Source organism: Sorex araneus, chromosome 11 (assembly GCF_027595985.1).
Source record: "Sorex araneus isolate mSorAra2 chromosome 11, mSorAra2.pri, whole genome shotgun sequence".
Taxonomy (NCBI): domain Eukaryota; kingdom Metazoa; phylum Chordata; class Mammalia; order Eulipotyphla; family Soricidae; genus Sorex; species Sorex araneus.
This window is the reverse complement of record NC_073312.1, coordinates 30021669-30036070: the sequence shown is the minus strand read 5'-3', so window position 1 is coordinate 30036070 and position 14402 is coordinate 30021669. Positions and strand designations below refer to the sequence as shown.

The 14402-nt window shown below is 42.7% G+C and overlaps 1 protein-coding gene across 1 annotated transcript in view; it reads right to left on the bottom strand.

Moving 5' to 3' along the window:
• TLL2 (tolloid like 2) overlaps positions 1–14402 on the bottom strand; it is a 107355-nt gene that overhangs the window by 54276 nt on the left and 38677 nt on the right. The window contains exon 4 of the mRNA XM_055118656.1: positions 1837–1992. Within this exon, the coding sequence (XP_054974631.1) occupies positions 1837–1992 (156 nt within the window). The remainder of the gene's footprint in view (positions 1–1836; positions 1993–14402) is intronic.

Genomic DNA, 14402 nt, shown 5'->3' with positions numbered 1-14402 from the left:
TTCACTGAAAGCAGCACAGAGCTAGAGGAGAGGCCTGCACAAGAGCCCACAAAGGTACATCAGCATGGCTTCTCCCAAAAGCCTCTGCTTCACACTGACCACAGGCCAGTGCGTGTCTGCTACACAGTTGTGTCTGGAGTTGCAAGCAGAGGAATGGAAACAAAATGGAGAGAAAAGACCTTGCTCTTGGCACTGCTCTTAGTGGAGACCAAAGCTTTAACTTCAGGCTATAGGAAATATCATCAAAATGGCAAAGCAGGGTGCCAGAGAAGCGGGGGAGGGAGCTGGAGGGAGAGAAGGTGGAAAGAGGCTTTGTGATCTGAGATTCCAATGACATGAAATCAGCTGGGCAAAGATCTGGGGAAAGAGCATTCCGGGCAGACAGAAGAGCATTTCCCAAGTGTGCTAAGGGCTGATAGATTGGGTCCATTCCAGAAAAGAAAGATAATTGGTAAGGCCAGTGCACAAGGGCCACAGAGGAGGGTAAAAGGCTAGGTGGGAGAGGGTCAGGGACCACCAGGAGGAGGATGTCAGAGGTCAAGGTCAGGGGTTTCCATTCATTAGTGACAATAGGTATTAAAGGAAACTAGGGGCTGGAGCGATAGCACAGCGGGTAGGGCGTTTGCCTTGCACGCGGCCGACCTGGGTTCGATTCCCAGCATCCCACATGGTCCCCCGAGCACTGCCAGGAATAATTCCTGAGTGCAGAGCCAGGAGTTAATCCCTGTGCATCACCGGGTGTAACCCAAAAAGAAACTAAATAATAATACATTTGGGCCAGAGAGATATTATAGGGGTTAAGACACTTGTTTTGCATGCAGCTGACCCTGGCTCAAATCCTTAGGGCTCCATGGTCCCCCAAGAATCCCCAGAAGCAAACCTTCTCACCCCCAGCAGAGAGACTGGAATAGCCCCTAAAAACCACCAGTCAAAGAACTCACTCTAACTGAAAGTAACGAAGATAATGCTCCAAATAGAAAATCATGCCTAATTAATTACTATGTACCAGACACTACTCTAAGTTCTTAATCTAAGTCAGTGTTGCCCAAAGTAGGTGATGTCACTGTCCCCCAGAGTGCTAGAATGCTCCAGGCAGGTGGTAGCCAACTCTTGTGCAATTGGGGGTACTTTGTCTGCTCACTTGAGCAGGGAGCTTTGCAGGGTCACTGAATCACTCTTCTATTTTTCCCTATAAATATGGCAGTAGGCCAAAAAAGTTTGAGATCTAAATTAACTCACCTAAATTATATTCTCAACTCAACCCTATGGGTAGAAATGATTATCACCCCCATAGACTCAGAGGGAACTGAGGCAGGAGAGGTTCACTTGTCCACATGCTTATAACCATGGTCCTGCTGCTAAGGGTTGAAGCCAGGGTCGAAACTTTGCTAATGTCCACACATTGTCCACTTTGCTAATGTGTGGAAACAAGTGACCCTCTCTGAAGCTGGACCTCCAAAAGCCTTTTTCTTTTTGGGGATGGGGGCAGTGGTGGTTGACGCACTCCTGGCTATATGAGGGGTTTAATCCTGGCTCTGGGCTCAGTAATCACTCCTAGTGATAACACCAGGACCCATATGTGGTGCTGGGGACTGATCCTGGGTCGGCAGCATGCTGCCCCCACTCCAACCTCTCTCCTGCACATCAGCCTTCGGATTCTCCAGCCTAGTGTACTGGTCCTGTACGTTCAAGGGGTACGAGCAGGTGGGACTCCTATGGCTCCTATGCCTGCTCCAGCTATCCCGTCCTTTCTGGAGTCTGGGGGGCGGGAAACTCTGTCAATCTTGATGCCCAAAGCACCCTGTCCCAGAGGAGGTGTCCTCCCCAGTTACTGACCAGTGAAGTTCCCGCCGATGACATAGGGGATCACGCCTCCAGGCCATATCCTCTCAATCCTCGAGGTTGTGGCTCTTCGGACCCGGGGCGAAGAGGTGTCCACTCTGGCATAGGAGGTCCCTGAGCTCTGTGGAAGCATAACCCTCTCCTGGCCATCTGCAAAACAGTGACACCACCATTGATACTACTTTTATAATTTTTCTGCACGTGACAGGGAAGACAATCACCAAGCCACCAAAGGGATCTGTTTTTTTTATGAATTTGTGTCTTAAAGGGGGTCCTCGGTGTATTTGGGAGTTTTGAACCTTGGGAGGTATTTTTGAAATGGCAGAAGAGAAAATGCGTAGGGCTGAGAGGAGTATGTCTGGACTGTCAGAAACATTGTTTGTGTACTTACCTGTTTATGGAAGCCACAAGCCAGTGATGGTTGGGGGACCATGCCTTGTCAGGGATCAACCACAGGGCTCCTGCACAGAAATTGTGCAGATTTATCTCATCACACCAACCCTCTGCGACTGTGTGTGTGTGTGGGGGGGGGTGTTTGTGTGTGTGTGTGTGTGTGTGTGTGTGTGTGTGTGTGTGTGTGTGTGTAGTGCCAGGAATTAAGCCCAGGGCCAGGGCCTCACACATGAAGGAAAATCTTCTCTTGCAGAGCTACATTCCCAGCAATACTTCTGGAGATCTCAAATGAGGCGCCAAGGGGCTCAGGGGTAACCTGTGAGCCAGAGAACCAAGTGGGCCCAGACAACCACAGCCCTTTGGGATGAACCAAGGTAGGGTGTGCTCTCTTCCCCACGCCAGCAACATGAGGAGGAACAGTACGCATCACTCCCTGCCTTGACCAAATACCATCAATGTTGCAAACTTTTGGGAAGAGTTTAGTCAATACAACAAAGTGAGCCAATACATGCACGCCAGGAGACTATGTGCTTTGTGAAATACACACAGGAACAGGCAGAGCCTCATTACGCCCTCCCTCTGCACCTCTCCCAGTCTTTCGGCAAATAGGGAGGAAGAGGGAAAAGGCTATGTGTCAGGGATGGTCCTGGAAACAGGGAAGAGAGACTGGGGTAATAGATTCCTGTAACCTGGGGTCCCTGAGTGACTAGATCAACGTTCATTTGATTGATCATTCTGACAACCCACAGTTCGGTTTTCAGTCTTCTTGCCGAGAACCCCTCATTATTCTCATCTGTGGCATTTACTCGTAAGCTTTTAGATGCTTCCTCTAAAAGTCACTGTTTGCTTTCATTGATTCTTTGCGTGTGTTTTGTTTGTGTGTTTGGGAGGGGGCACATCCTGCAGTGCTCAGGGCCCACTTCGGACTCTATGCTCAGGAATCGTTCCTGGTGTGCGCACGGTGCCTGGAATCAATCCTGGGCAGCTCAGCTGCAGGCGAAGCCAGTACTTTGCCTGCTGTTCTCTCTCCAGCTCTCTTCTCATTTTTCTTTACCGCATTAATTTTATTTATTGTTAGTTTCTATTTTCACCTACTCCAGTTGTTCCTTTCTGGCTTCTTTTTCCCCTTGAAAAGTGACAGAATCCACACATCATGCAGTTACCTTTTAATGTACACAATAGGAGGTTTTAGAATATTTACAACTTTGTACAACCATCACTTCAGGGAATTCTACATTTTTGTTACTTCAGAGAAAAAGGTTGCCTATAAGCAGTTATTCCCCTATTTCTTCTACTCCTGCTCCCAGGAAACCAGTAATCTAGTTTTTATTTTTATGAAATTGCTTCTTATAAATGGTGGTTGTATCCCATAAATGGAATCATTTAAAATGTGGCCTTTTGTGTCTGACTTCTTTTACTTACCTGCTCTTAAGACTAACTCAAGTTTTGGGGCTGGGGCTATGGCACAGCAGGTAGGGCCTTACACACTGCTGACCCGGGTTCAATTCCCAGCATCCCATAGGGTCCCCTGAGCAGGAGTAATTCCTGAGTGCAGAGCTAGGAATAACCCCTGAGCATCGCTGGGTGTGACCCAAAAAGCAAATAAATAAATAAATAAATAAATAAATATTTTTTAAAAAAAAGAATAACTCAAACTTTAATATTTAGTACTTTATTTCATTTTTTGGCTGAATAATATTCCACTGTGTGTATGCCACATTTTGTGTAAATAAAATTCCTCAGTAATGTACATTTGGGTTATTTCCACTTGAAAGTTACGACAATGCTATTATAAACACTAATGTACACATTTATATATGAACATATGTTTTCAATTCTCCTGGGAACTATATTCAGAGTATATGACCCAGGACCTTCTGGGTCACATAGTGACTCTAGATTTAACTTTCTGAGGAACAGGAAGGCCATTTTCCAAAGAAGCCCCGTCTTTTTATATTTCCATCAGTAATGTTTCCATCCTTCATCTGCTATTAGGATTTAATGTCTCCTTTCTCATCAACGTTGGGCAATGCCCATTTTTTAAGTTATAGCTTGAATAAGTTTGAAGAGTCATGTCACTGCAGTTTGCATTTACCTAGTATTGTTGAACACCTCTTCATGTACTTATTAGTGACTTGTATATATTTTTAGAGAAATCTTTGTTCATTTCTTATTTGAGTTTTCTGTAATTCTGTCATTTGGTTTAAAATTATTATTATTGGGCTGACACTTATTTCACTCTAACACTGCAGTGTGAAAACAATCTTAGACAATATGTAAATGAAATGGTATGGCTATGTTCCAGGGCCATTATGACAACAGATAATGAGTTAGACTTGGCCCTCTGGACACGAATGGCTGAACCAGACTCTAAGATATTAATCTCTTGTTATTTTGAGCTTCCCTTTGTAGCCTCACACACCTGATTGGTTTTTATAAATGTCCTAAATGTTGAAACAAAGTGCATCAATATCAATGATTGAGGGTATAGGCTGCCCAAAGAATCTACTTAAAAGAATTTTTGATTCTTTAGTATATCTGTTATGAGAAAAATTCTTTAAATAACCTTAAGAATTGAGATTGTGCTTTGCCATCATTCTTAATATTTTTTAAAAATAATATCCCTTAAGGTTATGTTGGTTGAGGGAAAAAAGTTAATAACTGTTGAAAGTCCCAGAACTATTTCTTTTATCATTAAAGAAAACTTGATTGCTAATATTTCTTATCCATAAGAAAGAGAAACTTGGTATTAATATTGCTACAGAAGTTTTAATTGCATTGCTTTAGTTTTTTCATCTACTTGTTTCAATCTCTTGTGTAATTATTGTTTTTCAGTCATGGCGGTGGGGTGGGGAGGACTCAGGGGACTATATAGAATGCCAGGGATAGAACCCATATTGGTTGTGTGTAAAGCAAATGCACTACCCAATGTACTAGCTCTCTGGCTCCATTATTGTTTCATATTTTTAGTAATTCAACAGGTGTTTTTCTGAATAAATTGCATTTCTTACAATAAAGAAATTGTAAGAAATTTCTTTATTGTAAGAAATTTCCCGCTCCAAAAAAAAAAAAGCCCTCCAGGATCAGGAAAATAGTTCAAAAGGCTGAAGCAGATGATTTGTTTGTGGGGGGCCCAGGTTCCATCCAGAGCACCTTTCGGTCCCCTAACCACCTCTCAGAGTGACCCCCAAGTACAGAGTTGGAAGTAGCCATTGAGTATTACTGAATGTGGCCCCAAACCAAAAGAAAGAAAGAAAATATATATACATATATACGTGCATAGATATATACAAGCAAGCTCTGCAATGGTCATAATATTGAGGTTCAGTATTTTTCATTCTATATGAAACAGTTCTTGTAAATTGAAAAATTTGAGATGATTTTGTTGTAAGAAATAACACTAGATGGGGCTGGAGCGATAGAACAGTGGGTAGGGCATTTGCCTTGCATGCGGCCAACCCGGGTTCGATTCCTAGCATACCATATGGTCCCCTGAGCACTACCAGGAGTAACTCCTGAATGCGAAGCCAGGAGTCTGTGCATCACCGGGTGTGACCCAAAAAGCAAAATAATAATAATAATAATAATAATAATAATAACAACAACAACACTGGACACCCACATCCCACCACTGCCTCCATGCAAGCTCATCTACTGGCCCTGTTCCAGAGACTCATGAATAAATCTTGAAAGAGAATGACTAGTCTCAGATGAGACTTCTGGGGGCAATCTCTGGGAGGGGGTTGGGTGAACTTCCCACCACACTAACAGCTTCCACCATGCCTCTGGCCAAACACCCTGTTAAATACTCTCAATTTTCTGAAGAGACATCGCCTAACTCTACAATACTAGTATCCCAGTAGTAGCACACCAAATTGAAAGGGAATGTAAAAATAGAATCCAACTAATCTTGACTAACAAGAACATTAACACAAAAGGCTTAACATTTGAAAACAATCTTGTCTATGCCTAGAAAAAATGTTTATTTTTTGACAGAAATTGCATTAAATCAATATATCAATCTTGGGTAGTTACTATATTGTGTCTTACAATACATGTACATGATCAGTAATGTAAACTTTTCAGTGTGAAACACTGTAGATTTTCAGCATACAACAAAATAATTCCATTTTTGAGTGATTATAAACAGTACTACAAGTTTTTCATTTCTTCATGATCAACATGTAAGCCATTTTTATGTGTTGGTCTTATATTCACCATCATTTTTGTCAACTCATTTATTAGTTCTAGGAGGTGTTTGTTATGGATTCTTTGACAGACATCATTTGCAAACAGGAACAGTTATTTTGTCCTTCCTTGTAAACCCTGTGGCTTAAATTTTCTTTTTGTGCCTCACTGAAGTAGCTGTAACTTTCAGAACTGTGTTAGGTAACAGCATGAGAGTCAATCCCCTGACCTTGCTCCTGAGGAAGCACGCAGTCCTCCACCTTCTAGTACAATTGAAGGTATGGGCTATTTGCTAGATGCTATTTATCAAATTAAGTAACTCCTTGCTAATCCTAAAGCTTGAGGTGTTGTTGTGTTTTTTTTTTTAATCATAAGGAAATGTGAGATTTTTATCAGGTGCTTTTTATGGGTATCAACCAATAAGATCACAAGGATTTTAGTTTTTAGGTTCTTGATGTGGTAAGTTATACATTTTCAAAAGTTGAACCAGCCTTGCATACTTGTATAATTACTTTCATACATTGTTGGTTTTGAATTGCTAATATTTTGTTGAGAGTTATACATAAGCACAATTAGGCTTTAGGTGCGTCTGTTATAAATAGTAAATAGTTTGGGGGCTAGAGAGATAGTACATTGGGTAGAGCTTTGCATGGAGCCAACCTGGCACCCTATATGATTTAGTCCCTGGAGCCCTATATGATCCCCCCAAACCCTGCCAGGGTGATCCCTGAGCAAAGAGCAGAGAGTAAGCCCTGAGCACTGCTACTATGTATATGTGTGTGTGTGTGTGTGTGTGTGTGTGTTTATACATATATATCCCCTACCTAACCTAAAAGTCTTTTAATAGGTAGATTAAGTTTATTTTATTCCTAATATACCAGGACCTTTTTCCTTCTGTTTTAGTGTTTTCTATTTGCCTCTCTTTCCCCTTTGCTTCTTTCTCTTCTTTATTGCATTCAATTGGGTCAAGGCTCATGCCCCCCAGCCCCAAACTTACTTTTACTTACATTATACCTTTCTATTCATTAGTATTGTGTTAATTTTTAACAAAAATTAATAGTTTGAGGATAGAGCTGAAGAAAGTAGAATCTCCATTCCCTTTCTAAGACAAGGACATTGATTTAATTTGTAAAAAGACCCTTCCTTTTTCATACTACTATTTACTTTTAAGACCCCACACACAATTAATTACTATTACCATTGGTTTGTCTGTAATACAGATATCTATCTTCATATTCATTCATTTCCTTCCTCATGCTAACTCTTCTATCACAAATCAGTTTCCTGGAAATGCATCTTGTCTTGCTCATTCATGATGATAACAAACTCATTTTATTCACACTTTTATTTAACTTCATCCTCACTTTTTAACACAATTTAGCTTGGAATGAATGTACATAATTAATTTGGCAGCTATGTTTCCCTCAGCACCTCAAAGATAGTATTGCATTATTTGAGGGTTTTTATTGTTGCCACTAGAGGCATACTTTTTTTTTTTTTTTTTTTTTTTTTGCTTTTTGGGTCACACCTGGCCATGCACAGGGGTTACTCCTGGCTCTGCACTCAGGAATTATTCCTGTCGGTGCTCAGGGGACCATATGGGATGCTGGGAATCGATCCCGGGTCGGCCGCAAGCAAGGCAAACGCTCTACCCGCTGTGCTATCGCTCCAGCCCCCGAGGCATACTTTTAATTTAATCATTTCTTCACCTTTTATCTGTCTGATCTTTTATTCTGCATGCCATCTTTTTCTCTTTATAGTATTTTTCAATATTATTACAACTTATCTAGATTTGGGTTTTTTTTTTTTTACACTTCAGCCAGAGACTCAGTATAGTCTTGAAATTTCACATTTTTCTTCAACTCAGAAAAATTCTAATTTATTATGATTGACTTTACTTATTCTCTCCCAGTCTTCTCTGTGGAAGAGGCATCTTTTACAATTCCTACACATCAAGCATTGTAATGTGTCTTCCATGTCTATTCCCTTATCATGTTTTCTGTCTCTTCACCATTGGTGAAATTTGTATGATTTCCTTAGATCTATTTTCTACTTCTACACTTCTCTGTTTGATTGTGTTGTTGTTGTTGCTGTTTAAGTAAAACAGATTTTATTGGAAGTTTTTGGAAGGGAAGGAGAGAGGGTAAGTGAGAGAGTAACACGCTCAAGAGAGATCATGAGCTTCTCCAAGGGAGGAAAGAGCTCCTACACACATCCCAGCATTTGATACAAAGGTAGGAAAGTACACATCTCTAGAGGGGAGATGCAGGCAACACATGTGCTTGGCCAAGTGGGCGCAAGCAGCACATGATTCAGGCAGCATATGTGCCCTTCTCTGTTTGATTATATTTTAGATACATTTATCCATTCCCATTTTAATAACTATAGATATCATATCTAGAAGCTTTGTGAAGTGCTTCTTCAACTTGCTTTTCCTTTTATTTTATATTGTTTGTGTTTGGATTACAGCTGGTAGGGCTCTTGTACTTCTCCTGAGAAGTTCTCAGGGGACCATGCAGTGCCAGGGACTGACCTGGGCTTACTACTTGAAAAGAATGTGCTCCAGCCCTTTAGGGGACTATCTGGCGCCCTCCTGTTCTTTGTTTTTAATTATTATTATTATAGCTTTGTTTCAAGTTTCAAATGATTCCACTGACTTACAATTATTTTATGTATACTTATTTAATCTCCATAAAAGTGTTTTATTATTATTTTTCCCCATCCTTTTATCTAGCCAAGCTAGATATTTGGACTGAACATTGGGGGGTTAGAGGGTACCTGAGATAGCATACAGAGTTCAGAAGAGAGGGTTCCAAAATGTCAGCCAGAGCTCCTTGGCCAATGGACTTAACTTCCTAACAGTCTTGCAATCAATAGAAGGCTTCCTGAAAAGTGCATTTGCCACTAAATCACAAATGTGCTACAAAATTTAAAAAGTGCTAGTTTCCCCTACTCCCAACTCTTTTTTTATGTTTACTGTTTTTTCTTTGTTTAATTTTTTTATTGAGTCACCATGTGGAAAGTTACAAAGTTTTCAGGTTTAAGTCTCAGTCATACAATGCTTGAACACCCATCCCTTCACCAGTGCACATATTCCACCACCAAGAATCACAGTATAGCTCCACCCGCCCCTCCACACCCCTAGCCCCCTTCCCACCCTTAGCCCCCCCCACTGTGTAACTGATAAATTTCACTTTACTTTCACTTTGATTACATTCAATATTTCAACAGAACTCACTATTATTGTTTGGACCACTCCCAACTCTTAATCAAATTTTCACAACACCTCCCCAACCATAGATTCCTTATTACAAAAAATTTAAATCACCTTGGAATTTTCTTCATCATTTAGTTCAAAACTCACTTCCCAGGACTGGAGTGATAGTACAGCAGGTAGGGTGTTTGCCTTGCAAGTGGCTGACTTGGGTTCAATCCCCGTCATCCCATATTATCCCCCAAGCACCGCCAGCAGTAATTCCTGAGCGCAGAGCCATGAGTAACACCTGAGCATCGCTGGAGTGACCCCCCTCAAAAGCAAAAAACAAACAAACAAAAAATCAAAACTCACTTCCCAAAAGCAGCTCTGGGGCCAGAGTGATAGTAGAGTGGGTGTGGGTAGGGTGTTTGCCTTGAATGTGACCAATCTGAGTACAATATCCAGCACCCCATATGGTTCCTGAAGCCCACCAGGAGTAATCCCTGAGTGCAGAGCTAGGAATAAGCCCTGAGCACTGCTGGGTGTGGCACAAAACCAAAAAGCAAACAAAAGAATCAGCTCTTCCACCATCTTTGAAAGTACATTTCTGCTAAACTCATCAATTATAAGTTCTATCCAATCAGTGACAAGATGCCTCTGTAAGCCTATGGCAATTCTTTTCTAATTTCCCTCAGTCAGTTAGGGCTGAAAAGTAGATGAGGGTGGAAGAGGGACACAAAAACGAATTCCCCTAGTATAAGATGCTACTTATACTTATAAGTATCTTATACTTATATATCTTATACTTATATTTTATATCTTATACAATCCTATCAGCTCGATAGGATTGCTGAGCGGGAGAGGCTTGATGGAAGGATCCCAGCCCTACATTCAGTTAGTCACTGTGAGGAGGAGGAGGAGGAGGAGAAGGAGGAGGAGGAGGAGGAGGAGGAGGAGGAGGAGGAGGAGGAGGAGGAGGAGGAGAGCCACACTTGCCATGTGTGTGATGGTTGTGCATTTTTTTAATAAGCTTTCTTCATTTTCTTCTGCAGTTTCTTGTCCATTACCATTCCATTACATGTCAGGAGCCCAGGGATCCAGAGGTGGCATGCCAGAGGCCAGTGGTAGGTTTGGAGGGGATAACGGCCAGGGAGTTGTCCACCGGAATATTTTGGTTGAGACACAGTAGGAGGACACCTACCTGGAGGGAATGCCTGATTCTCCTGAGTAACTTTTGGGGTGTGTAAGGGAGCTGGAGGAAAGGCAGTGCTGGCAGGTGGTGGATGGGCCTGACTGGAGCCACCAGGATACCTAATGTGAGTGAGGGCTGTAGATTTCGCCTAGTACTGGAACTGCACATCTTCTGGTGTTTTTTGCAGTCTTTGCTCTGGCTCATCCTTCTTAGCTTCTGTTCTATTATTTTCCTATATAAGCCCATCATTTATTGTTAACTGTTAACTCTCCTTCATGGGTTAATTTCTTGTTTTAATTTGGGGTCACTCTGGACTCAGCTCGTGGCTTAGTCCTGGCTCAACACTCAGGACCACTCTTCGGGGGGTTCATGCACTCTTGGGGGATCCCTCCCTGGAACCAAATGCAGTGCCAGGGAGGGATCCTACAGAGATCAAGCACATGCAAGGTAAATTTAGTATCTCTCCAGTCCCAAACTTAAGGTTGTTTTTGCTACAGTCAGGCAAGCTCCTTAACCCCTATACCATCTCTCAGGTCCATCATGGGTTAAATTTTTGTTACTTTTTTGTATATGATTTTATTTGAAGTTCTTTTCTTTTTTTTTTGTCAGAAAGATTTTGTTGTTGTTGTTCAATGGGAATTTCATAAATGCTCAAACATTCTTCTGACCCAAGTTTTCACTTTTTCAGGGTTCCTGGGAATCTATGATCCTAGATCAACATTTATGCTAATCTGGAAGTTGAAGACTTTCCTACATATAGAAAATGTCATTTGAAGACTTATATCTGCATGAGGAGTAGAATTCGAGCCTAGAAAAGGTAGCAGGATTTCTGGTCACCTAATCCACTGGACAAGAATTTTCCTAGTTTTTCTTCTCTCTTAATGAGTGGGATGCTTTTGAGAGCTCATTTTATGCATGAGACCTCAACCCTTCTTTTCCTGCCTCATGAGGGACCAACGTCACATCATCTGTGCTTCTATCACCATTTCACGGGCATTAAGCTTTCATCCCATCCTCTGACTTCCGATTCATTTTTACTGCCCCCCTGCCGAGTCTTATACCCCTAAGCTTTACGCTTAGATCCTGTGGCTTAGTGACTGCTACTCTCTTCTGGTTGCAGAAACTTCCTTTCTTTACTTGGAGCTTAATTCTGTATTTTTCATACATCTCCTTTTGTTGTTTTAGGGGCCACTCCCCTCAGTGGATGGGCTTGATGGACTGTCGGTCTCAGGGTCAGCAAAGGCACCCCCTAGGATGCTGGGGAGGTTCTTCGGGGAGCCAGTGACTGCACCCAGTTCCTCGCACAGACAAGCCACGTGCTCTACTTGAGTCACATCCTCCGCCTAAACTCTGTTTTTAATGTGGGGTCGGAGAGGGCTTTTGTTTTTCCACCCATACTGTGTTTGTGTAAAGGTTCAGCTGGTCATACTGCCAGAACCAGAAAGTTGGCAGGTAACGCATTTTAAACCTGAAAATAATTGTTTTGCTCCTAGAATTTCTAGATCAGAAGTCGTACACTTGCAAGTCTTGGAAGAAGCCCAACCCACAGATGTGTTTTGTTTGGCCTGGACTCTTTTGGCCCACACTGTGTGAGTGTGAGTGGATGGGTGTTAATCTTTAGAAGTCAACTTTCGGAAATCAAGGGTGTCACCTAAGAGTCCAGATTTTCTAGTTATTTGTTCCAGTGAAAAGATCCAGCAACAGGGGACTCAGGTCCCATCACTGAAACCTCTGTGGAACTGAGTAGAACCTGCTCTCATAGGCGGGGCCTGTTCCCCATTGCTGGGCTCACTCTCTCCCCTCACACTCTCACCCATTACCTGCTCTGGCCTTGAGACACACTTGAGCTTGTTCTCCCAGCCTAGACTGCAAATTAACTCCAGATTTCAAACGTGAGCTGCCCCCATGAACTAGATGCTCCCGAGGGGAGAACTGTGGGGGCTTCTTCCCCACCACATTCACACCCAGCACAGGGCCCTGGCGGCGGGTAAGCATTCAGAACATTTGTATCCTGAATGCATTTATTGAGGAATGGATGGGCTATTCTAAAAATAAACAACCCAACAGTCCAAACAATTTTGTGGCGGAAACCTCTCTGAAATGCTGGCAGCCCTGAAACCCTTAATGTTTAATCCTGAGAATCATCACGTCTTAAGTAATCACAGGCAGCAATGTAGCAAGTGGAAGTTTGTTATTCATTTCCCATATGGTTTTCAACAAGTCTCCTAATTTTCCTCTGCCGCCAACTCCCCATTGGAGAAGGGCAGGGGGAGGGGGGATACTTCTGTGTGAAGGACTAACAGGAAGACACAGCATGCTTCTCGAACAAGCTATGCTCTCTCCATAGGCACATGACTGGGGCTATGAGGGCTGGTATGCGAGCGAGTCAGCATGGGAAAATCCTAAATGCACCTGGAAAGAGACTGGGGTGTAATTTTCAGAGATGGTTATTGAATGACAGCTTCCCTCTCGGTCCAGTGAGAAATTTAATTTGCCGAGGACTCAACACAGGAAGCATTTGCCGATTAAAAATATGTCTAAACAGATGTTCTGCTTAGCCTGGAAGAAGGATCTTAATGCAACTGTCATTATTGGATTTTCTTGGATTACTACTATCTGGAACCAGAGTCCAAATAGAAGGATGTAATTATTTATTATGGCCAAGAGTCCTGCATTTGAAGAGGAGCTCAGGGCATCTGAAAGGATTTAACATGTTGGGGGCGGGGCGGGCTGGAGGAAAGAGTCCTTTTAAATTCTCTGGCTCTGGGAGTGGACCCTATGCTCTGAAGAAGCAGAGCGTTTGTAATTCTTCAATGTCGCTTGCCCGCTGAAGGGATGGCTTTATCATAAGCAGGACCCGAACTGGCCCAGACTTCCCAAGGTACAAATGGTGAATTTTCAGTTCACCAACCAATCACTGCAAGGCTGGTATAAAACATCTGGACAATCCAGCCCTCTGTCCCCATCACCTCCATGATGAGCAGCCCATACCTTGCCCGTAGCAATCCAGAGACTACAGAGAAGGCTCTTAACCAACAGGAGACAGGGTTATTCGGCACCCCGATTTTCCAACCCAGCTCAACAGAACCAACCAGGGAACTTTAAGAAAAAAATAGTGACAGATTGTGACTCCATTGGCCTAGCATGGTATTCCGGCATCTGTACTTGTTTCTAAGTTCTCCTGGTGATCTGAAAGTGCAGGCAGAGAAAGCCATGGCAGAGCCCTAGAGTAAAGCACGAGGCATTTGGAGTTAGGAACTTGGGCTCCAGATAAATAGTTACTCACCTCTCTCACCGCAGTATATTCCTTCCTACTGTCTGGTGGTGTCGTGTGTGCTGAATGACAACAAACTCCAGGGAGCCTGTCCCTGTAAGGCTCAATGCAGATTGTGAGGATCAGGATGACAGTCCTATGGATGAAAGTCCTCTGTCTGGGGACAGTGAAGTGAGGCTCAGCCATGACATCAGGTCTTAGGGTGGCAGGGGCAGCCAAGGGTTTGGGGGTGGTAGTGATTATGTTTGCACCCACATCTGCAAGGTCCCCATTCTCTAGAAGGGCCAGATTGTATCACTGTTTGTTCAGTACCAAGT